Genomic DNA, 25,810 nt, shown 5'->3' with positions numbered 1-25,810 from the left:
ACAACAGCGAGAATAAATTCCTTAATTCCTCCATAGGCATATGGGTAGAGTGAGGTGATCCCCTCAGGCAACAGATTTTGAGTGTCAACAAATGGTTAATCATTTAATAACAGTACTGTGTTTTTCCTGCTAGGGAATGCCCTTGTGGGATTGTATGCCTGAGGTGTCAAAATAAATTTGCCAGTATTGGGCAGTACATGCCATGGCTGAGGAGGTTGGAGATGAGTTTATTTGCTGCTCTCCATCAGGCACCAGAATGTCTTCAGCCAGCTCTGGTGTTATGTAGTGCTCTGCTATACTTTGCAGGAGAGGGTATTGCAATATCTTTTCTGCACTCTCATGAGCACTGCACATGATACATTTGTCGTATAGTCACAGTATGAAACATTTCCCCTGTCATGGCTTACCCCCACGGCTGCAATAATGAGATCACATGTGGACTGGCCGAGTGTTATGGCACCAGCATAATCCAAATTCAACAATCCAAACTAACAGGACAATCCAAACCCGAGATCCACAGGGATGAGGAGGTTTGGATTCAGGTTTTGGCAAACCAGGCTGAAGCAAGGCTTCACTGGCATATGCCCCTCACCCTGGCTGAGCCAGAGATATATTGGGCTTAACCAAACTCAGCTAGGACTCAGCTAAAAGGGACTCCTGACCATTAGGTCCAGTTGTGACCGACTCTGGGGTTGCGCGCTCATCTCGCATTATTGGCGAGGGAGCCGGCGTACAGCTTCCAGGTCATGTGGCCAGCATGACAAAGCCACTTCTGGCGAACCAGAGCAGCACATGGAAACGCCGTTTACCTTCCCGCTGTAGCGGTCCCTATTTATCTACTTGCATTTTGACGTGCTTTCGAACTGTTAGGTTGGCAGGAGCTGGGACCAAGCAACGGGAGCTCACCCCGTCACAGGGATTTGAACCGCCAACCTTCTGATCAGCAAGCCCTAGGCTCAGTGGTTTAACCACAGCGCCACCGGGGTCCCTTAGGACTCAGCTAGCAGACTGCAAATAGGGCCTTCTGGGTAGGATTGTACACAGCCTTAGGCTGCTTGGAGGGAGGTGGGTGTACATACACACATTAAATCAACCAAAATATAAAATTTACCTTTGCAAACATCACATAAACAGCTTGACAAAGTTTGAACTAGTGAAGGAACAGAGGAATGGGGAAGATGAAGAAACTGGACTGGATGGAGGTAAGCAGCTCGGAATTTTGGTGACAGCAGAGTCTCTTTTTCCAAGAACTGAAGCTGAAATACTCAGACACCCAAGTTCTGTGCCAACTTCCCAGCACCAAATGAATGTACATCTAAGAATATCCTCTGCTCTGTTTTCTTTGTCCTAGCATTGCTCAATGGAATGGTTTGTATGGGATTCTGTTCCACCATCACCCAAATCCAGCAATGTCCTGCAGTCCGGGAAGCTCAGAAGCACACAACGGCTTTCATACTAGGAGCTGCCCATCCTCCCATATTGATCAAGGCAGCCACTGTAGGTCAATAATTCTCCATGAGGATATTGCACACAGTGCTCTGGAACAGGGAAACCAATGTCATTTGCTAATTTCATTCATTCAAGTGTTGTGCATAGCAGTGTGCACCAAAGGGCACATTCCCCATAAACATGTGCTTATAAGCAGCATTCACTGCCCTGCCCCAGGATGAATGATTGTGCGCCTGGGGGAAGAAATCATTTCATTTCAGTGCCAACTGGTTTTTAATCCTTATCTAAATTGAGCTTCAGGGTGGTTAATCTTTTCAGTCGTAGGAGAAGGCAAGTATGAGAGAGGCTGCAGCCATTTCTGGGTCCCATTATCAAAGTACACAGGTACTTCGAGTCAACTCGAAGTCTCTTGCTCATTTTTCTTGAAATTGGTCCAATGAGAAATGCTAGTTAATGGCAACAAATAGCTAAAAAATAAATAAAAATGCACACTTAACTTCAGTAATAAGCAAAAAACAAAAACAAAACCCAAAATCTATTGGATACAGCCACTAGAAAGATTTCTCACCTACTTTTTTCCCATTCTCTCTTTGAGCTAAGTAGGAGAAGTATTCAAACAGGCAAACAATTATTTGTACGCTTAAACCAGACAGTTTCTGACACATATCAACCCAGAAGTAAGCCCAATTGCTCCCAGGAAAGCATGTATACTATGTAGCATTAAAAGCATCATTTGCGTGACAAAGCTCCCAGAAATCCCCCCTAAATAACTCACAACTCACACATTATTTTAGGTTTGGGTTTTTGGCATTGTTTTGGCCACAACTTTATTTAAAATACAATTTTATTCTGAGTGTTGGCTTAGGCTTTGGTTAATCCATCTGTCCTCTCTATGGGACAGGACCATTTCGATCTGACCCACGTTGGGTCAGGACCATTCCATCTGCCCCGCTTGGGGCAGGACCAATTCCATCTGGCCCATTTGGGACAGGACCATTCCATCTGACCCCCTTTGGGTCAGGACCAGCTCCGACTTACCTATGGGTAGGTAAGTCAAGTAAACACCCCAAGTGAGTGGAGGTACTGTTCAACAGACACTCTCCCCTCGACCCCGGAATGTTCCCCAAGGCTCGGCTCTGTAATGGCCCATCATCCCCGCCTGGCGGGTATGTGACTAGAGTCCCTGAGCCCCAGGATTCCTTTAACGGAATACTTCTATGAGGAGCAAAATAGGGGGGTAGGAAATTTAAAGCCAGGCCCCTCCTATAACCAATTTATTAACCCAAGCCTAATGGCCAACCTAACAAGTTGTGACAATTGGCTAAGTAGGCAAAAACCAAATGGCAGCAGCTAATCAGCCAAGTGGCAAAATTCCTACTGGGCCCCTGAATACAGACGACCCCTGGAAAGGCAAAGCAATGTCAGGCTAAGGCCTATAGAAAGCGGCGGGTGGGCGGGAGATTCAAAGGCTATTCGAGAGTGGGCTAGAAACGAAAGTAACTGGGCTTAAGTAAGGTCAGCCTGTCAATCAAATACAGCTACATGCCCCCATGACTCAGTCTAAACTACAGCCCACCCCCTCCCAGATTTCTTTAAGCTCTTCCACAATCCCCATTACCCTCTATGGAGGGTAATGGGCTTTAAAGTTTTTAAGTTGTATTTGAGCTTGCTATTCCCTTCTCTCTCCCGTTCCATTTTCCATGTGTCTCATGTCCTTAAGATAGTAATCTGGAGAGCTGAGGCTGTCTTGTTACTTATTTCTGCAAGCTACTCTGCATAGGAGACAACTCCTAGGGGCCAAGGTCCCTTCGGCCTCCCCCAATAAAATATTTGAGTGGTCCAGACCCCCCAAAGTTGATGGGAATTGCCAGGGCCGTCTTAAGCCCACCCAGCGCCCTGGCGCTAGGTCCCTCCAGCGTCCCCCTCCAGCGCCTCTCCAAGGGCCCGGGAGTGCCAAGTGGACCACAGCAGCAGTGGGAGGCCACCTCCGAGGACTTCACGCTGCATCTCCTTCTCGTTTCCCCAGCACTGGGTTCCGCTCAGTCAAGCTTTGCCACCAGCGTGCGCACCGTGGGACCAGCAAGAGCTGCTTGGGCGCTGTGCGCATGTTGGTGGCAAAGCTCGATTGAGCGGAACCCAGCGCTGGGGAAACGAGAAGGAGGTGCAGCGCGGAGTTCTCAGAGAAGGAGTGCAGTCCTGGCCAGATCGCCGGAACCCTGCACTCACTTGGCGCCCTTCCAGCGCCCGGCGCCGTGGTTCTACGTGCCACTAGCCTCTATGGCTAGGACGGGCCTGGTTATCGCCATTCAAATGGAGTGTGTGCCGTGTCATGTGATTGATTTTTCAGGGAGGGGCTTACCTGGGTCCCCCCCCCCAATATTTTATTCAAGTTGGCAACCCTACCCTGGGAGCCTTTCTGACAAAAGGACAGGGTAATAACTGCCTTAAAATAAATAGATGTTACTTTACATTAAAATCCTACCCGGACTAAAAATCAAGTGACTGGTATTTGGACCCTTCTAATAATGGTGTCTATTTGACCCACTAAAAAGAAAAAAGAAAGATTGTAGTTTTATGGAATATTATTCCATAATCATGTTCATAACCCCAAAGGCTGATCTTTCCTGGTGTCAAAATATGAGGCCTCTGCACTCAGACAGAATATTCAAGATTCCAAAGATTGCTATTGACGTACATGCTATGATGTTGGAGTTTGAGTAGGCAGCCAACGATTACTAGGCAGCTAATACTGAAGAAGGGGCAGGTGGGGTTCATCATCCTGGGATGGTAGCCCATCTAGGAGAAGGAAAAGTCTGATCCTACACCTCCGCTGCCTTGCAGGATATCTTCGGGAGAAAAACAGGTTAAGGAGTAAGCCCTACACAAATCTGGAGTGGAGTCTGTAAGATGGTTGGATGGTGCCTTGTACGGGTCTTTCCAGCAACTCCTACCGGTAGTATATATCAGTAGCCACTAGATCCAATGGTGTATCCCCCTCCCCACAAAAAATCTTCCAGTACCTTATTAAGTGAGAATTCCAGCCTATGCTAGTGACTGTGAAGACAGTAGTTTTCCACTTTAACCATCAGGGTGTATAAGGATGTGATCTTGGATAGGTGGAGTTTTCCATTGTTTGGTTATTACTCTTGATTTTGGCATAACAGTCCTGCTCCCTGTTTTGATAAGAAGGAACAGGATAGATCTAATGTTGTATGTACTGTACACTGATTCCCAAACAAGCTGTGGGGACAAACTGGATTCAGAGCAAACAGGAGTGTGTGCACAGCCTCAGTGAACAGTATTTATGGAGATGACCTTCAGCTATATTCCACCCTATAATTCTATGGAGAACAGTAACAGCTCTCTGTAATGCTCTTGTCATATACCACAAGAGGTGGGAAAGGGGGGTGAATAAATTTCCCTGATGATTCTAAGGGAACAACAGAGGGATAAAGAGGGGAACAGAAGAAGAGAAGCATTTTGGCCAACAATACAGCTTGATAGCTCTTCTCAACCTCTAATGAACTAACATTTGCATACTACATGGAGCCCAAATAAGGGAACTTGAAGCCACTTTGCCTTAAATATGCCCAGATGCTTGGTGAGGATGTGATCCTGTATGATTTAGGAGCAAAGGAAGGAAGATTATCTGGGAGGTAGAGAAAGAAATGGAGGAAGCCTTTTCTTATCAACTGATTGTAGATCTCTGTTTGGCACTTTATTCTGCAATTATGCGATGGCAATTTCCCCCTGCACTGCCCTTGACCAAAGTCCCCTAATTAAATCATGGAGCGGACAGTTCTGTGCAGCTCTTTCCTCACCTAACCCCCACAAAATATGCATCTATTAGCTCTACTCCACAAGATACCTACTTACTCTGGAGGAATCCTGTGTACTTTAATGAGATTGCTCAAGACTAATTGGGTACTTGACCTTCGGAAAAATTATTAGTACTCTTCCTGCGAACTTCACTGTGGGTTTTTATGAACTCGGAAATATTGGACTGATTTCACATATTCTTTTTGAGTCAGAATTCATCTGCCATATTCCAATGGGAATTTCACCCCATAACCAAACAGAAATTGCCCCCAATACTAATGAGACTAAATCTGTGTCTCTGTCTTGATTGGGAACTAAGTTGTTGATTTTTGTAACTGACAACCACTGCAGCAAATGTAAGGATCAAGAACCCGGACATGCCAGCATGGAGAGAAATATTCTTGATTTTTTTTTAAAATGTTCAGGTATAGTTAGGAAGGTAACTCACCCTGAGTGATACCATTAGTTCATCAAGCTCCCTGCTGACTACACACTAACTGGGAACGGCTCTCCAGGGTTTTAGACTGGAAACATTCAAAGCCCTACCTGGGTATTGAACCTTCTGCAAGGTCGTCCTAGGTTCAACCCCTGTCTGGGGTTTGGCCTGGAATCTCCAGGAATTAACCTCCACCCACAGGAATCCCTTAAAGCCAATCCCATATAACTGACCAGCTGCCGTTGCTGTCTCACATTGTTGAGTGCTACCGTAGTCAGGAATATGAACAAGATGGTCCTGCCATTCAGAAAAGGCCACATCCACAGAGGGTTGTTGATCGCTTCTGCTGTGGACTTGAGCAGTGCAACTTCCTTAACTGCAAGGGCAGTTTCAGTGATTGCAGGTACTGCAATCTTTGCTTACTGTCAATCTCTGTTATACGTAGATAGCGCTATGTCATATGAAATGCTGCTTTTTAACTAAATCTTTAAGACAGGTGCTATAGATACCAGCATAGAGAAGTCCATTGCACATGGGCAGAGAGACACGAGCCCACACATCTAGTCGCTCAGTGAAGGGCCACCTTTTTAGGATGTGACTTATAAAGTACCATTCCATTCATTTTAATGGGCTCGTGGCTGGAGCAGTGCTTGCTGGCGTGTGAACTTGCAGTACCTATTCAATATTAAATATTTACAGGTATGACTATCCCCACCCCCCACCCCAAAAGTGTTAGGGTTTCACATTTTGTCCTTAGGAAAACTGGCCAATGCTAGTCATGTATATCTCTCTTGCTATTTGTTTAGCATTGGCATTTTGATGGCTAGCAGCATAAATGACAGCTTTATTATATGATGTACTTCTCACAAGCAATGGGACTTGCTTCCTTGTGTTTCTACTCAATTTAAAATGTGTTTTAGATGACATGAGTATTTTATGGCCATGAAATGTCAGCCATTGATGATTAAGATACACTTTTACACAGAAACCACTGATTCTTTTAGGGAATGTGGAAATCAATAAAAATAGCATTAGCTCTCAGCAATATATACCCCACAGTTACAGTATGTCATGATTAGGAAAGGTAAGCTGCAATCCTATACATGCTTATGTTAGAGCAACTCCCACTGAATTCCGTAGAACTCACTGTTGAGTAGATAGGATTATTTTGTTTAGGATTATTGTGTTAGAGTTGGACCAATAATTCTACTTAGAGTAGTCCCTTTATAAGATGAATGGCCTTGACTATTGTTTTCAGTGTGTCTACTCTGAGTTATGAACTATAAATCCTCTTGGGCAAGAATTGAACAAGAATTGAGAGATGCCATCACCTACTTGGAGAAAGTAAGAAGGTGGGTGGACTCAGGGAGAAAAACTGATGGAGGTGATTTCAAACCAAGGATGGGGATAAATACGGTTTGGTTCACATTTTAATACAAATGCATCTAATTTGCAGTTCACAAAACACTGTGCAAACTGACTCACAGCTATCCTTCAAATTATGCCCTCTGAATTTTGCTATGTCCTCCAACCAAAAGAATGTACATACAGTCATACCTCGGTTTAAGTATGCCTCGGTTTGAGTATTTTCAGTTTAAGTACTCTGCGGACCTGTCTGGAACGGATTAATCCACTTTCCATTACTTTCAATGAGAAAGTTTGCTTCAGGTTAAGTACGCTTCAGGTTAAGTACAGACTTCTGGAACCAATTACACTCATACCTTGGGTTAAGTACGCTTCAGGTTGAGTACTTTGCGGACCCGTCTGGAACAGATTAACCCACTTTCCATTACTTTCAATGGGAAAGTTCACTTCAGGTTAAGTACGCTTCAGGTTAAGTACAGACCTCCGGAACCAATTGTGTTTGTAAACCAAGGTACCACTGTATTAGCGGAAAGTGTGTGTAAAAATACATATAATCACAAAAATAACATTATATTGGAGGAAATTGCTTTCAAGAATGGGCAAATGCACACTACAAAATGCTGGTGAATTTTCATGTTTCCCTCCATCATTTTGACTTGGTGCATGCACACTTAGTCCCAAGTGTGATGACGGATGAGTGCAAATATAATATAGCTATGTGGCTTTAATAGAAAGACTGTGTTTTTAAGGGGGGGGAGGGAAATTTCAGAGGTATTTTTTGAACAGGCCTACACAGCTTGTGATCATACAGGCCAACTGCCAGCCACCAGTCATTCATTGGCCTTTCATAACAACACAGGGGTTGTTTCTGGAATGCCAGGCAGGCAGGAAATAAAAGAGGAAATTTTATCAAGGCTGTGGTAATGGCTGGTTCCATTCGGGAGGTCTAAAGTTATTCCTGACTGTTTATAGTAAAGAATGGCTGCAGCTCTGCCCATCAGTTCCAGAAGATACCATTTCTATCGTAGTTAAAGAAAACCTGAATATATATAAAACAGTGATCAAAGTACAGTTCATAAACAATAATTGGGAAATAAATAGAGTGGCGATTTCATAAGAAATGAGTTTTGCAAAAGAACATTAGTCTGATGGTATTTCTACAGCTGCACATGCTCCTGCAATATATTTTGGGGCTATGCAAATAAGTCAAAAGAGAAAGGAAGAAAGAGAGAAAAGGGGAATGCAGATTTCATCATGAGCAGAGGAGAATATTTAACCGGAAAGCGCTCATTTTCAGACATCTGTTTTTTAAAAAAGTACCTCGTGAGCCTGACAGAGAAGAAATATGAGCATTTGGGAACCCCAACACCGAAGCTGGAATTCAATCAGGGTATTGTTAAGTCTGGAGAATTGGTTTCATTCTCAACTGTGAAGAAAAGAGTGAGGTAGAAACAGAGGATGCATACAAATATAATTGGGAGCAGGAAAGAAAATGGGTAGGAAGAGCACAAAGGGAAACTCATCTGAGGAACATGTAATCCACATCTAAGAGTGAGTGTATCCGCAGTTATCCAGTGAAAGTGTAATTAGTAATCATATATCACAGTAAGGATGTTCACGTCTGCTACAGTATCTCCTATAGAGACAAAATGGACACTGTTTCTCCCATTCCACTCCATCACCTGGAAGGGAGTGAGTTCATGCCTGTCCTTTCCATCGAGCTACCCCACCTCGAATGTCCCACACATCCATCCTGACAATGTAAATGTAAGGTGCGACATATGTGTGTGGGTCAAAATAACACAAGAGGAATTTCCCCCACCCTTGAGAGCCAATCACCTGATTTTGGCCTATGGACATTGGATTTTACATGCATAGGCCAAATGTGTACATCATCTCCTCCATGTCACTCTGTCAGAACATTGGTGATGAGGCCGAGGGAGGTGGTGGCAAAGGAAGGCAGGTGATCCCTTGCTCCCTTCCATGCTATAGGCTGCTTCGGGGGGGGGGGGACTATAATCCAACCTGGTCCATAATTGATATGAAAAGGAGTTTTCCTGGCACTGCCACATTATTTATAATCTGGAATTGCCTCATTAAAGGGTTTTGTTTTGGGGTTGTTCTTGTTTTATTGCATGGGATCTCATATTAAAGGGTTTTGTTTCTTGTTGTTGTTTTTTGCATGGGGTCTCATTCATTTTCCTTCAGAAATCCCAAGGCATTGTGCTTCATCTGCCGGCTGGTGAATCCAGCCCTGTAAACCATAAGCCTCGTAAAGAATCCCAGAGGGGAGAGAGAACTCTGTGCTTGCCTCTAGGCGTGTGGCTGTTTGCACCTGCCTTGCCTCACTAGTCCTCCTGAGCCCCAGGAGGATCAGAAGGGAGATGCTGTCAAACTGAGAGAAGAACTTTCTAGTCTCGTTCTAAAAGTGGGGATGGGAATTAGGGACCAATGCCATCCGCCTGCAGGATACTTTCAGTATGTGAGCAGTTGCTGCACTGCCTTCAGCACTCTATCCTGTAATGAAGACATCTGCTCGGAGAGAGGCTTTTTCCATCTTGCTTCTTCTGCCTTGAGACTGCTAGGTTTAGGAGTCGCCCTTTCCCTGCTCAGTATATGGGATTCTTTTTACACTGCAGGAGAGTGCGATGTCTGAAACAGAAGGGTTGCATCAGCAGAGCACCAGTTTTAAATGCAGAAGGTTCCACTTTCAATCCCCACCATGGGACCCTGTCTGAAGTCCTGGAGAATGATGGCCAGTAAGCATAGATAGCACTGAGCCAGGAGAACAGTGGTCTGACTCCGTATAAAGCATCTTCTTCCTATGTTCCTAAGTGCCTAATGACTATCATGCCTTTTCTTCTAGGGATAGATTTGGTATCCCAGTGAGCATGGGGTAGCCTCATCTGGGCTAAAGTGGGGCTTTTAGTTGGACATCTTGACTGTATTGGTGCCTAGGAGGGATCGTCAGGGTAGTGTCTTCTAGTTGTTGGACCACAACTCCCATCAGCCACAGCTAGCATGGCCAAAAACAAAACAAAACCAGGGATGATGGGAATTGTAGTCCAACCACAGCTGAAGGCATAGGCGCCAACTCCTGGGGCCATGGGGGCTTCAGCCCAAACAATAAAATATTTGCCCCCAAAGTTGATAGGCATTGCCATTCAAAGCATGTGTATGCACCTTGTCATGTGATTGATTGTGTGGGACAGGGCTTACCTGGGCCCGCACAATATTTTATTCAAGTTGTTACCCCTGGCTGAAGGAGACCACATTGGCTAGCCCTAGTGTAGAATAATACAGTATGCTTGATTGGAAGTTTCTGCTAAGAGCAGTTCAATTGTGTTAGTTTTCTCTTTTCTGTGGGAACAGGGGCATAGCATCTCCTATTGCTGCCCGGGGTAGGCATGCATACACCAGGTGGAGGGCATGCATGCCAGGGGTGGACATGCATGCCAGGTGGTGGGGCATGCCACTAGGCTGGGAATGCCGTGGGGCGCACACATGCACCAAAGCCCAGTGGAGGAGAGGGGCAGCGAAGTGGCTTCTGCCTCTCCTCCTCTCTGCTGCTTCTGCCCCTCAGTCAGGCTTGACCCAGAAGTGAAGCGCTGGCCGGCTGGTGACTGCACCCTCCCCCTCCCTCTCGGCTGGCCCAGGGGTGCCCCTAAGGAGAAGGAGCCACTGCTGACACACACACACACACACACACACACACACACACACACACACACACACAGCTCCAAAGACCAGGCCCTGGTGTGGCTTACCTCAAAAAGGGAGTCTCGTGGTTGCACCTGGTTGCACCTCCCCCCCAAAAAATGTGCCCCCCCAGCCCCCCATGCTATGCCGCAATGTAGGAAAGCTATCTGATTATTAAGTGTCTTCATAGGAAGTACTAAACAAATTGCTTAAAACGGTGCAATGTTGATATTATTGGCATTGGGTATTGTTAATTGACTCATCAGTATATTTCATGCACACTCAGACTTTTGATATCTGTCGTAAATGAATTGTAATGGTTGGAATGTCAATGGTAGGTCACAGCGCATCCGTTTTATTTGCTGTTGCTAATGCACTTGACTTCTGTGAACTGTTTTGAGCAGAAGGTATCTGTGGAAAATGTGCTATATAAACAGACTGACTCTTCACCATGACTGAGAAAGCAGCAGGCATGGCGTGGGCATGGAATCTCACAACAACATTGCTCCCACTGGGATTGGAGACAGCACACACATTTCCCTGCCTGCTCTGTGCTGGCACCATTATTTCACACATCTGCAGGGAAGTTAAAGGAGCAGCCATGGCTGAGGATGAGCCACAAAGATGCCCAAATCAGAACCAGAATCAAAGGCAGAGGGAAACTTTCTTTTATCCGTATTGGATCAGAGCCTTGAACCATGAAAGTGACTGTAAAGATGAAGAAAAAAGAAAACAGTCATATTCCTGATCTAGGCTGTGTATGCATTACTGGCTTAAAATGCAACTAGGTTGTGGTTTTTCTCAAATTGGATCAAAGCTGTTCTGGGAAAACCACAACAGTGCTATGTTCTTTAGTATGTTTTTAGTTTACTGATGTTTTTTTTTTAATGTTAAAATTGTTGTTTTAAACTGTTTTAACCAATAGTTTTATAGCCCCCCTCCCTGTAAACAGCTTTTTTAATTTTTCGTTTACAGTTGAGCAGCGTAGAAATTTTTGTGAATTACGGTAAATAAAAATAAATGGCAGGATAGTTACAGGATAGATATGGATTGTGGATAATGTCTTCCAAACTAGAAGGGAGGATGCACTGGATACAGAGAAAACAGGAGTGTTTACACAGCCTTAAATCAACGGTGTGTTGTTTATTTAAATTTGATTTTGAGGAACTGATTGTAATTGGAATAGATCACAGTCATATACAACCAAGCTGTGGGAGGTTTTTATTTATTTATTTATTTATTAAAATACATTTTGGATCAGCCAGACTTGCATGTTACCTTGTCAATGGATGGAAATTAGGATAGAGGCTTTCCGCTTAAAAATGGCGTTCCACTTTAGAAACTATGAAACTGCAATTACAGTGTCCGCAACACTGGTATCTAATGAGGTTCCCGCCTCCATCGCACCTCAGATATTGCTGTATTACAGTTCCCATCACCTCTTGATTATTGGCCATGTGCATTGGGGTTGATGAGAGTTGTAATCCATGAACATTTGGAGTCACCATGTTGACTCCCTCTAGTCCATACTATAGAAATGCTTTCTTTATTACTGTTTCCCCCTTTCCTCAACTTTAATCTAAAGATGATGTGGAAAGAGAGAGAGAGAGAGAGAGAGAGAGAGAGAGAGAGAGAGAGAGAGAGAGAGAGAGATGGAGAGACTCAGCAGGAGAGAGTACACATCTGTCCAGCTGGGACTTGGAAACCAGGGACAAGTTGTTAAAGCTTCTTTTGTGGCTTCTCCTGAATGTCACAAAGGGACCCTAATGCATCTGTTAACAGCTAGTGAGATGACCCAAACTTCCTGCTTTCAGGCTTCCTTACTTAAGTGGATGGAATTGGTTTACCTCTACTGCCTTACTTTGAAATGCTAGCCTGGAAAATAACCTATAGCCACTGATTAAATGTGTGCGCAAAATGTTGGATTTGGAAATGAAGTTCTGAAATGTCATGGGAGTGAAGTGGCAGGGCTTCTATAGAACCAAAGCAAATAGTCTTGGGCTAGGCTAGATCTCCATTGTTGTCATAGACATAAAAATGATCTTAAGCAACAGGGGAAAGGTGAATAAATTCCCGCAATAGGCACGAATCACAGTTCTCCCAAGACAGAGCACCAGATGGCATTTTGTCAAGAAATGGCAAGTTGTGGTGTTCTGTTCATTCCCCTCTCCTATAAAAAGAGTCAACACTAAAAGGGACACTAATATAGCAATGTAAAGTTCAAATTTGACTTTCTGCATTAAGTGACATGTAATAGTTCTCAGTCAGACAGCTAACATTTCTGTGGGCACAAATGTGTTTTTTCTCTCCTTATTATAGAGGTGTCAGAATGTTTGGGAAATCTACATTTCAAACACTTCCTGTTTTGTATGGTCACTTCTCACCTCTTTCCTTAGTACCCATGGAAAGCCTTTCTACTTTGAACCTTTTGTTATCTGAGGCAGCATCTCTATTCCCCCCCCCTGACCCTTTCATATTAAATGTTTGTAATACAGTGGTACCTCGCAAGACGAAATTAATTCGTTCCACGAGTTGTTTCATGTTGCGATAATTTCATCTTGCGAAGCGCGGTTCCCATAGGAATGCATTGAAATTTAATTAATGTGTTCCTATGGGCAAAAAAAAAGGTCCGTCCCTTGCTTCCCCTCCCCCCAGCTCGCCCTCCAGCCTCGCGTCCAGCGCGCTCGCTTCCCCTTCCCTCAGCTCGCCCTCCAGCCTCGCGTCCAGCGCGCTCGCTTCCCCTTCCCTCAGCTCGCCCTCCAGCCTCGTGTCCGGCGCCAACTCACCCTCCGAACCCAGGAGCAGCCACAGCAGCCACACGGCCGCTTCGGAAAGTTTTATGGCTCTGCTGAGAGCCTGCGCCTCTTGGCCCAAGCCCGGCCCAGGCCCAGGCGGCTGTGCGGACGGGGAGAGGGAAGCAGGAGGAAGGCCAGGGAGAGGCTTCCTCCCTCCTTCCCCAGCAGCCGGACCCTTGTGCCCAACCAGACAGACAGCCTGCCTGCCGTCTATGCGCTCGCTCTCCCATTCGTGCGCAGTCTCTGGAGCACAGGGTGGTGAGGCCACTACTTCGTCTTGCGAAACACGGCCATAGAACAATTCATTCTGCGAGTCTCCCAAAAAATCGTTGGACGAGTTTTTCGTTGGACGAGGCATTCATCTTGCAAGGTACCACTGTATATTCAATGTTTTAATGTTTGACATTTTTTTGTGTGTTTTTATATGTGTTGGAAGCTGCCCAGAGTGGCTAGGACAACCCAACAAAATGGGCAGGGTATAAATTACAATATAATAGATAGATAGATAGATAGATAGATAGATAGATAGATAGATAGATAGACAGACAGATGATACATACATAACTTTTTTACTACCGTGTTTCCCTGAAAATAAGATACTGTCTTATATTTATTTTTCCTCAAGAAGACACACTATGGTTTATTTTCAGGGGATGTCTTATTTTTATTACGCGTCCAGCCTCGCCTCTTCCTTGGCACCCTCCAGAACTACACCTATCACTATGTCTTATTTTCGGGGTATGGCTTACATTGCGCAAATGCTTAAAAGTCCTGCTACGGCTGATTTTATGGGTATGTCTTATTTTCGGGGAAACAGGGTAGTATCAAAACATACAAAAGCTAAAATATACAGAGTGGTACCCAACATCAGTCATACTTGGGTCTATGGGTTCACCCTGAGCAAGACCTGTTGGATATTGCCTGCATTCCATATAAAAGCTACTTTACTGTAAGGTGGAATTTGTAATAGGCAGAACATTTAACCATTTGAATTGGTCATAATAACCCAGTGACAAACAGTTCTTTATAAAAAACAACAACTACTGGGCTGCATATTTTATTAGAAAGTAGGATTCCGTACATAGTGAAGTGTTCGGTGCTTCTATGAATCCAAGCGCAGAACATGAGAGAGACATGTCAGCTGGACAACAGTTCAATAGGCTGATGTATTATTAGGGGTTTTTATTGGGTTGGTTGTTGCTGCTGCTGAAGTTACTTTTTTGTATCTTCATTTTGTATCTTATGATTGGTGTATAAATTGTTCGATTTAGTACGTACCTTTTGATGTTTTGTTTGTTATGATATGTTTGTAGTTATGTAATTTTTCATATGTTCTCAGCCACTTTCAGCATGGTTTTAACCTTGGAAAGGCAGCGTGCAAATAAAATGATTGATTGACTGATCATTTTAAAAAAAATTATGGACCTCTGTTTAACATGGTTCCTTGGAGCCATTCCAAACTGCAGGGCAAATGACCCATCACTTGGTCTCCTGAAGATGCAGATAAAACTTAAGACCTTGAGCTTCCAGTGGAAAGATGAATCTTGGTAAGAAAATATGGAATGTGCATTTCCTGATGAATGACTGAAACAAACAAACAAAAGATGGAGTGTGCAGAAAGTACTGGGGCAACTGGCATACTGTATTCAGTCAAAGTAATGTATTTGATTCATTTTTCTTCAGGTAAAAGCAAAGTTTGCCGAGCAAGGGAACCATCTGCTTCAGCCTTAGAATTGACAAATAGCTAATTATCTTTTTCTCCCATAACAACAAATCAACGGGGGTGGCTTGTGCAACCTGCATACAGCATGCACTCCTCTGATTCATGTTGCTTAATAGGTGCATATTAAGCATTTGTTCTCTTTCGAACAAATGAGACAAAATGTGGTGTGCCAAGTGAGAGCAGAGACAGGCATAAGAAATGTGTGTATCTGTGCATGTCTTGTGCAACCAAATCTGGGTGGAGTCATGCAGATCACTCATATGTGTTTACATGGTAGATGGAATTTAAATTTATCCAGAGTTCAAATGAAATGCCAGGATAGGCAGAGCCTGATTTCAGAAATTGCAACCATGTTATGGACTTTGCAGAGTAACCACCTATATCCAGAGGGTGAAACCCATTTCTTTCTCATATTTGTATCTTGATTTTTGCCCAGCAGAATCCCCCACCATTGCAATAACCAACCAACCAACCAACCAATTTCAAAGTAAAAAAATAAAATAAAAAATGGAGCAGCTACAACTATATAAATGTATACACCCCTGGTTTACCCTATTCCTCCACCAAATTGTTCAGGGTGGTCTACATGGCAAGTATCTCATATCTGTTGGCATCCATCTGTCTTGAGAGACAATGGAGTGTGCCTCCAGGGGTGAAGTCAAACCACTATGTTAGCAGCGCTGAAGTGACCTCCTTGAGCTCAAGCCAGGGCAGTGTGCATGGATGCCTTGGTTTGCCAAACAACAAGACTCCTCTCTCGACCTCCCTGCTCTAATACTCTGTTCAGCCATAACATACTGACCATAATATTCTGATACAGCAAGCATCATAATCAAAATTGCAGGGTGAGGAATCCAGTGGTACTGCTCTACTAAAATGCTTCTAACTTACAGTCAGCTGTGCTTTCCCACCTCTACACAAGCACAAGAGATGTGAAATTATGTTATTCTGTGTTTACCCCAGCTAGCGTGAAATTAAAGAAAGAACTCCTGGTCTTGTAGTGACCCAATTGCAACACTCACTGAATCCTGGCAATGTCTGAGTGTTTGAATTGATTAGCCTTCACACACACACACACCCCAATTTTCCCTCCACTAATGGACACACAGAGATGCCACCTTGATAAGCAAAATGTCTCTCTCATACACACACAGACACCAAATTCTTTTGGGGGAAACCCCAACCCTTCAAAAAGCAAAGAAAACAGGTTTTTATTAACCTTGATTCAAAAGAAATTACTTGAAGTCCTACAGAAATCAACAGAACAAGCCAGTAGCAAGTACGGTTTCATTAATTTCAATTGCATTTAAGCATCAACATTTCTCTCTGGCTCAGGGTCATTATTTAGAATTTGGTAGCTGCTGTTTCCCGATAAAATTATTGGCATTAAAAGCTTTCAGTTGCGAGTAAGATTAAGCCAAACATTCCAACAAAGCTGAACATCACAGCAAAGAGCATTGTTACACGGAAGAAGAAATAAGTTTGAGAAAGAGTAATTTAGCTTAAACCAATTTGTTGTACCATCGTGATATTCTGTATCTTAATAAAAATAAGGAAGCAGAATTACTAGCACAACCCTACCCCCAAAGTAACCCCTGCTGTGACTGGTATTTACTCCCAGTGATAATTACTCCCAAATAAGTAGGTACAAGACTACATCCCTAATTTCTTCTGAGTTCAGCTCCAAATGTCCTTTATGGCCAGAATCACTGCTAAAAATGGAATTAAATCATGTACACTGTAGTCCAGCAGATTCATTCACATAATTAATTGCATATCCTCCTGCAACTAAAGCTTTGCCTGTGCACCACAAACCATTAAGTGTTAGTTAACTGTGCATATACACTCTACAGATAGCTCAGAGAGATATTCATTGTGTTATAAAATGCCACTGCCAAGTTCACTGGATGGGAACAAATGTGGTTATAAGTACAAACGTATTTTTGCTTTGCTGATAAGAGTTATGCATTTAAAAAGTGCTTTGAAAAAGACCAAAAAAAGCAACCCATTATCGTGCATGTCTGCTTAGAAGTGAGCCCCACCAATTTCAATTTGTCTTCCTCCCAGGCTAAGTGCATAGAGCAGGGATACCCAGCCTGTGGCACATGGGCCAGAAGTGGCCCACAGAGGCCATTTAACTGGCCCATGAGCTGCCCCCAAACCGAGCTGCCCACTCGGCGAGTCCCCGCACACTGTGCTAAACTGGCACAGCGTGGCATGAGGACTCTCTTCCATGGCTCCAGAAATCGCTTCTTTGCATGCCCAGATGCCGGAAATTGCTTCTGTGCATGTCCATGGTGCCGGAAATCCCTTCTGCGCATGCCTAGACATTGAAAATCACTTCTGTGCAGGCGCGATTTCTGGCATTGCAGAAGCAATTTCCAGCACCGCAGACATGCACAGATGTGATTTCTGGCATTGTGTTGGACTGGCCTGGCCCATGGAGGATCTCTGTGGAAGTTTTCCAGCCCATGCCCGCTAAGCCTTGCCGACCCCTGCCGTAGAGGATAGTATCTTTAGTGCATTTAATTGTGAATTTCTAGAAGACTCACAACAAGGTAGCATACTTTACATTAAAGCAATCTACAATGCACTTAGATTCAAAACAACGAAAGCACTCATAAACGAACTACAATTCTACAAAGTTACAGCAGCAGAAGAAGGATTGTTTAGCTAGGTCATAACTATTGAGAAACCTCCAAAAGACCAAGAGGGGTCCAAGCATGAAAAATCTTTAGGAGGCAGGAATTACAAAGCCATGAGAAAAGGTCCCTGGTCCTTCTAGTGTCTAGTCAGCATCATGACTACAGTATGATGAGCAGTGAAGGCTAGTATTCAAGGGTGAATGAGGCACTGCCTCACCAACCTCAATTTGCCCCCCCAGCCAACCCTCTCCCCCCAGCCTGCTTCATACAACTTGTCCAGGGGGCAGTGCTAGCCACAATCTCCTTCGTCCTATCATATTGCCTTTTGGAGACTCAACAGGGAGGAAGATGGAGACATAATGAGAATTAGTTGGCTCCATTGATTGTAGTAAGGTAAAGGACCCTTGGATGGTTAAGTCCAGTCAAAGGCAACTATGAGGTTGCAGCGCTCACCTCGCTTTTAGGCCAAGGGAGCTTGAGTTTGTCCACAGACAGCTTTCCCAGTCATAACTAAACTGCTTCTGGCATAACAGAACACCGTGATGGAAACCAGAGCACAGGGAAACGTCATTTACCTTCCCACCACAGTGGTACCTATTTACCTACTTGCATTGGCGTGCTTTCGAACTGCTAGGTTGGCAGGAGCTGGAACAGAGCAACGGGAGCTCACCCCATCGCAGGGATTAAAACTGCCGACCTTCTGATTGGCAAGCCCAAGAGGCTCAGTGGTTTAGACCACAGCGCCACCCGTGTCAAAATTTATTGTAGGCTTTGGGTACACCTACTGTTGGACTCCTTTGCCTTCCTCAGTACCGGTTCCAATGGCCACTACCTACCACTGATGGATGATGTGTGTCACACAACACCAGTTTCCATCTGTGTCACGGCCTCTGGGAAGGTTTATGGGGGAGCAGATGTTCCCTTACAATATCCTGAACTCCCCCAAACTTGAAGGCAGTTCAGCAGTCAATGATTTGGTTGCCGTGAGTCCACCATGTTGACATGCAGACTTCCAGAAAATATCAGGCCAGTCTTTCAATGGCAAAGCATATGACTTCAATTTATTTACACACAATTACCCAGTAGTAAACCTCGCCAAGAGTAGCAGGACTTACTTCTGAGTAGACACATGCATAGGAGTGCAGCGTTAGTTTACATGGCCACATTTTCTGCAGCCAGCATTGTTTCACCGTTGCTTGCAACGTCAGGGCAAGCATATTTCCCAGAGATAAACGGAATATGCATCATTTTCAAGACTGTTTTTTCTGTGGCAGACAAATCACAGCATGATACTGCTGAGCATCAGCTCTCCCCTGCCTGCACCGCCCTGGCCTCCCTCAATAGAGGGACAAAGAAATGTCAGGAAAGCAGAACCAGATCAGAAAATACAGCGACAACAGCAACCATAACACTTCACCTCGTCTCATGTTTTAGTAAAAATTAAAGGGATCAGATGCGGATGGCATGAGCAGCGATGCCAATAAAATCATTGACTGGAAGACACTTACCATATTTATTGATGACACGGGGCCAATGCTATTAACATAAATGTCAACATCAATGACAGTTGGTTTCACTGTGAAAGAAAGAAAGAAAAAAGCAGCATTTAATAGTGCCCTGGAGACAACACAGGGCATCATGTTTAACATTTCTGTAATTATAGCCTTCCCATCTCAAATCTGTTTTGAAACAACAGCACAGCACAGACAATTACATCCCCTCCCCCTCCAAGAATTCTTCTAAAATCCTCTCTCTCTTTTTAAGCAACAGCTTGGGAATGAATTCACATTGTGTATACTCTGTAGTCCTCCTTTCTTCCTCTCTGGAGCTACATTTGGAGCAAATAACTCCATAACTCAGTGGAGGGGGCTGCTTTTGTGGGTTGGCCTCCTCACCATCAGCCGGTCCCTCATTCCATCTGCAGCTCCTCCTGATCCCACCCTCTGGATGGAAGACCCTGAAACCGACTCAATCTGCCAGGGATCAGAAGAGACGTTGTATCATGGAAAGCTTAGAGGACATACCAATTGGAAAGCTAAACATTAACTTTATCGTTTCTCTTTCAGAGGTTTCTGGGGTTTTTTTTGTTTTTGTTTTTGCTGTGTTGAAATGTTGTGACTATTTGTGGAATCTCCGGTAATTTATTTGCGTTGTAGAGTTTAAAATACCGTGCAACATTGACTGATAGCTTGCTTGACTGAGCCTAATTGGAAACTGCTTTGTGACCATTCGGTGTTGAAAAGCACTATGCACATGTTGGAAATAAAAGAAATAAATACCTATAAAAGAACAGTAATTGGATACTTCTTCCTCTGTTTAGACACAACTAAATCCAGTGCCACCTAGTGACTAAACTATATATAATATCACTAGCCACACAGGCTGTGAATACACCATACATTCAAAGTTCATTTAAAGCACACAAACAACCCAAGAATTTTGCAGACTGGAGTTTACCTCACACAGCTGTACAATTCCGAGTACCCTTAAAAATTAAAGTTTCCATGATTTTTTGGGTGTGTGTGTGTGTGGCGTTTTTAAATGTACTTTAAATGTAGAGTGCCTATACAGAAATAGACTACCATGGACACCTCCACATAAGGGCTAAAACAGAATGCCCCCCCCCCAAAAAAATTTTCCTATACTATTTTGGAGCTGGGAAATGGGGTGGACCCTTGGTCTATTTGTCCCTGTTTCGTAAACCTGGTATGGTCTCTTCTTATAGTAACACCCTCCACTTTAGAAGCCACCAATTGGCTTCAGGGAGACCCCCCCCCAAGGTAATGCAGAGGCTGATTGAAAAAGGGCAGCCTTGTAGAAATACCCCCACCGGCACTGCTTTATCTGGTGCAGTTTTTTTAAAGCGGACTGAGCAGATGGCAGCCCTCTGTTACCTGGAATCACCCTCCCCTCAGACAGCATGAGACCAGGATGGCTGGGAGGTGGCCGTCACAGTAGGTATAATTCACCATTGACTCACAACAATAAAAATTGATAATAGGATTTATTGCTGTACTAAAATATTACAAGAAGAAAGTGAGGGTGAAGTAAATATTGTGCCATTATATATATATATATATATATATATATATATATATATATATATATATATATATATATTCATGAATTCTGCCAAATACTATTGATCAATCTACTGATGATAATGATAGTGCAAGAAACGCCTCGACCCACTTGAATAATTTTGCCTGGTCCATGAAGCTTGGCAGCAGTACATGGCTTGTAAGCTGCATTAGCATTGGTGGAGCACTGTTCTTGTTTAGGTAGGTAAAGGTAAAGGACCCCTGGATGGTTAAGTCCAGTCAAAGGTGACTATGAGGTTGCAGTGCTCATCTCGCTTTCAGGCCGAACAGTGGCGGAGCTTCATGCTCCGGCATAGGGGGCAAGGGCAGGGCTGGTGCCCGTTCTGGGGGCGGGGCACGCATCTCGGACGGGTGGGGCGCGCATTCCAGGGCTGTGGCGCCAGCCCTGGTGCATTCCAGGGCATAACACATGTTCCGGGGGCGGGGTGGGCATTTTGGGGACGGGGTGGGTGCCCGCGATGGCGCCCCTTGGAGCCCACCGCTCGGGGCGTCCTGCCCCCACCGCCCCTATCTTTCTACGCCCCTGAGGCCAAGGGAGCTGCCGTTTGTCCGCAGACAGCTTTCTGGGTCATGTGGCCAGCAGGACTAAACTGCTTCTGGGACAATGGAGGACCGTGACAAAATCCAGAGTGCACGGAAACACCGTTTACCTTCCCGCCACAGCGGTACCTATTTATCTACTTGCACTGGCATGCTTTCAAACCGCTAGGTTGGCAGGAGCTAGAAAAGAGCAACGGGAGCTCACCCCATCACAGGGATTCAAACCGCTAACCTACTGATTGGCAAGCCCAAAAGGCTCAGTGGTTTAGATCACAGCGCCACCCGCCTCCCTCTTGATTAGGTAGAGTGGCTATGCAAGGAGCCTCCATTTTCAGAATGGGACATGTTCTGAATACCAGCGACTAGGGACAAACAGCAGGCGGTTTTCTCTCTCTTGCCCTGCTTGTGAGCTTCCTTGGCTAGCCATTTTTTTTGCAGGGGGTGATGCTAGATGAGCTGTAGGTCTGATTCAGCATGGCAATTCTTGCAGTCCCCATTTGTACCTGTGATGATGTACACACATCCCAAGATGCTTGAACAAAGCTTGCGTAATTCAAAATACTAAAGATATTGCAGGCACATAAAATGTAAATGGGGGGGGGAGCTTTCAAATATTTCTGTTTGTAAATCCCATTGGTTAGATTTACACGGCTAGCATTAATTACAGTAGTGAATGAAATGATTTCATGTGGACTGTAGTAGCGAAATATAAAATCTCAAATGTGGGAAAGTGTTGGATTTCAACCGTGAAGACATAGGTTCAGATTCCTGCTTATTCATGTCACAGAGATCAGTGGATAGCCTTGGGCAGGTTGCTATTTCTTAGCTTAACCTATCCCGGAGGGTTGCTGTGAGCATAAAATCGTGAGCTCCTGAGAGGCAGAAGAAACACAAATAGACCAGGGTTCCCTTCACTGCCAATTGGGTATGATGTTTCTCTCCCGTCTTCTGCAGTTTGAACTTGTGCGTATTCCTAAAACTTGACATTGCTGGTCAGTTTAAAAAATAGCAATCAGAGAATGGAATCAAGAATCTGAAATATCCTTTAATTTATAATGATACAATACAGTGTGGAAATATTTTCCCATGCAAGCCTTTTGGCCATCTAATTAAAAGTTAGAAATTTGAGTTCAGACTAAATGTAGGGTAGACATGGATGAATTTCAGTCTTTCTAAAACTTTATGTAATTGCTGACAAGTCATATATGGGGGGGGGGGAGATGAGTAAAAACTAACTGAAGGGTTTTAAAATAATAATCCAGTAGCCAGATTCAAGTTGTTCTCATCTGTAGAGTTGAATAAAGGCTGTTCTGGGACAATTTGGGAGAGTTAATTAAATCCAGAAACTTACACCACTGCACCCAAAGAATAGCCTCAGATGAACTGAAGCCCTGGCTTCACCACTCAAAAACAGAAATCAGAACAAATACGACTGATTCATCAATGTAACCCTGATTGTAACGCAACTGAAAACAAATGGCAATCTTCCTGCTGCTCCTCTTAAGAGAAGTTGCAAAATGAAATAATTGAGGGACCTCTAGAAATCCATAATAGGTGTAATTTTAAGAAGTATTGCATGGACTGGGAAAAAAAGCAAAGAGCAGCACAATGTAGGCAGATCACAATCAAAGGGTCTGTGAATCTCCGAATCCATTCCTCTTGAACTGGGGCAGTGTGAACTTTATGACACCTGTCAAGTTCAAACATCTTGAAGAACTTACAATAGGATGAAAAAAAAGGCATGCCTCGATGAACCCTGCTCTCTTCATGTGTTGAAAGTGGAAAGACAAGGCCCCTAGATTGTGTCCTTGGAGTTCTCTATCACTCTCCCAGTGGATGGGCACGACACAAAATCCTGCCTCTTCTCCTCAAACTATTCAGAAGGGAAGGGGGAAAATGACTGTGCCTTACTTCTCAACTTTGGGTTGAGCCCCAGGCTCAAACTCCAGGAAAAGAGGCTAGAGGAAAACTGAAAAACATGGCATTTCTGCTTGAGAGCAGAGGTAGCCAATGTGGTGCTCTCCTGATGTTGCTGGACTTCAACTTCCATCATCTGCCCTGACCATTGGGCATGCTGGCTGCAACTGGTGTAAGCTGTAGTCCAACAGCTTCTGGAGGACACAGTGACTTGGTGCACTAAATGGATTATAGACCAAAGGGAAGCCCAATGAGGTCCACAGGCCATAGGTTCCCTACCACTAATTTAGCCTCCTCCTTCTAACTTGGTGCCTACTGCTCTGCCCTCCCTTTTTTTTAGGTATCTGCCTTTTTGTTGATTCCTTGCGGGGGGAGTTGGACTAGATGGCCCTTGGTGCCCCTTCCAGCTCTATGATTCTATGCTCAGCACATTGCTCCTGCCCGACCTATCTGTCCCAGTTCTCTCTGCCTTCTATGGATTTAACCAAAAGCTTTTGGACCAGTTTGAAAGCTATTACTTGACATTTCTATTTCTGCAATAAACCATGCATTTGATTACACCTGACACTGGCTCCTTGTCTCGTTGCCAATCCTCCCTATTAGGAAGGTTTAGCTATGCAATGGTATACCATGATTCTTGGTCCAGGACCCTCCTATACACATGCAATCAGTGAAACTTGTAGATGACAATACAAGGTAATACATAGTTTCCCTGGCACTTGCATATGTCACTGTAGCACTATCTGCTTGCTAGTGGAATCCCCCTGCAGAGTACTATACAGTGGTACCTCAGGTTAAGTACTTAATTGGTTCTGGAAGTCCGTACTTAACCTGGAGCAAACTTTCCCGTTGAAAGTAATGGAAAGTGGATTAATCCGTTCCAGACGGGTCCGCAGAGTACTTAACTTGAAAGTATTCAACCTGAAGTGTACTTAACGTGAGGTATGACAGTACTAGAGAGGTACCACAGTGGAAAATCAGTTTTGATACATTCTTTAAACAAACGAAAACCCCTGCTAGATCAGAACAGAAAGCTATCTAGTTAAGCATCCTGTTTTTCCAGAGTTTCTACCTAGTTGCCTATGGGAAGGCCACAGTCATGTCCTATTGAAATGATCTAGAACTGGGTGGCTAACTTGCGACACAAACACCCAGATGTTGCTGAACTACAACTCCCATCATCCTTGCCATTGACCACTCTTCCTAAGGCGGCTGGGAGTTGGATTCCAACAGACCAGTTCTCCACCCCGATTAGAACTTCATCTGCTTCACATGTGCCAAACAAAGAGTACAGTATAGTGTAAGAAAGGTGTGCGTAATTACTTCCACACTTAAGGAAAATAGACACACAAATGATTAGATCTATCAAATGTTCCAGCTGGGCAGAGGTGGAGAACTTGTGGTCTACCAGATATTGTTGGCACCAACACCCATCAGCCCTTGCCAGTTTGGCAAGTGGTCATGAACAATGGGCATTGCAGTCTAGCAACAACTGGACGGTCATAGATTCTCCATCCATTCAGTCGGGTGACACAATAGAATAGTAAAAAATGCATATTTTTAAAGGCTTTATTTTAGTCATGGGTCTGGAGCCTTCTGTCACGCGAAAAAGGTCATTCCCCGCAGTCATATTGCCTAGTGAGCAGGTAGAATAATGTTTGTGCTAACTCTTCTCAAATCTGTCAGTCAGATTGTAGATGGATCTCCAGCTCTCCGGTGTTTCTTTGTCAGAGGGATCAGACAAAAATAGTTTTGAAAGTGCTGTCAGCAACCATAACATTTACATGTATATCATAGGTGGAAGGATGATTAAAGGATGTCAGCAGAGATATCAGCCTTCTCAAATCAACCTCCTTGAAACAGTTCTTAACGCAGGGTGGTTATTTTCTATGAAAGAAGAGGGGGGAAGGAAATGTGTCCAAATTTCAACACTGCCAGGCTGACATCTGGTAGCACCAAATGACAAATGTTTAGAGCTGTCTAGTTGTTTGTCACATACGTTGTAATATCCAAGCATCCTGTTTCTAATTAAGAAGGCCATTGATGAAACTAATGAAAACATGAATAAAGGTTATCCTGGTTATTTGGAGAGCTGGCAAAATACATCTGACAATTTCCACTAAGCACAAATCTTGTAGCAGTAAATCAAGGGGATAAATTCTGCCTCCATGTGTGCCAGCACAAATCTACAGCAGCCTCCCTGGATTTGACAGTATTTCGCTTTCCTGTTTGAATTCTTTTGCACCGCGTTTAATAGATTACATATCAAAAATGATAAAGACTTTGGCATATCTCTTCTGTTTAATGGAAAGCCCACAGGG

The 25,810-nt window shown here is 44.1% G+C and overlaps 1 protein-coding gene across 1 annotated transcript in view; it reads right to left on the bottom strand.

Moving 5' to 3' along the window:
* GABRG3 (gamma-aminobutyric acid type A receptor subunit gamma3) overlaps positions 1-25,810 on the bottom strand; it is a 309,032-nt gene that overhangs the window by 257,763 nt on the left and 25,459 nt on the right. Inside the window, exon 3 of the mRNA XM_035115137.2 lies at positions 19,440-19,507. Within this exon, the coding sequence (XP_034971028.1) occupies positions 19,440-19,507 (68 nt within the window). The remainder of the gene's footprint in view (positions 1-19,439; positions 19,508-25,810) is intronic.

This window comes from Zootoca vivipara, chromosome 4 (assembly GCF_963506605.1).
Source record: "Zootoca vivipara chromosome 4, rZooViv1.1, whole genome shotgun sequence".
Lineage (NCBI taxonomy): Eukaryota > Metazoa > Chordata > Lepidosauria > Squamata > Lacertidae > Zootoca > Zootoca vivipara.
The sequence above is the reverse complement of the archived record's forward strand: the minus strand, read 5'-3'. Positions and strand labels throughout refer to the sequence as shown.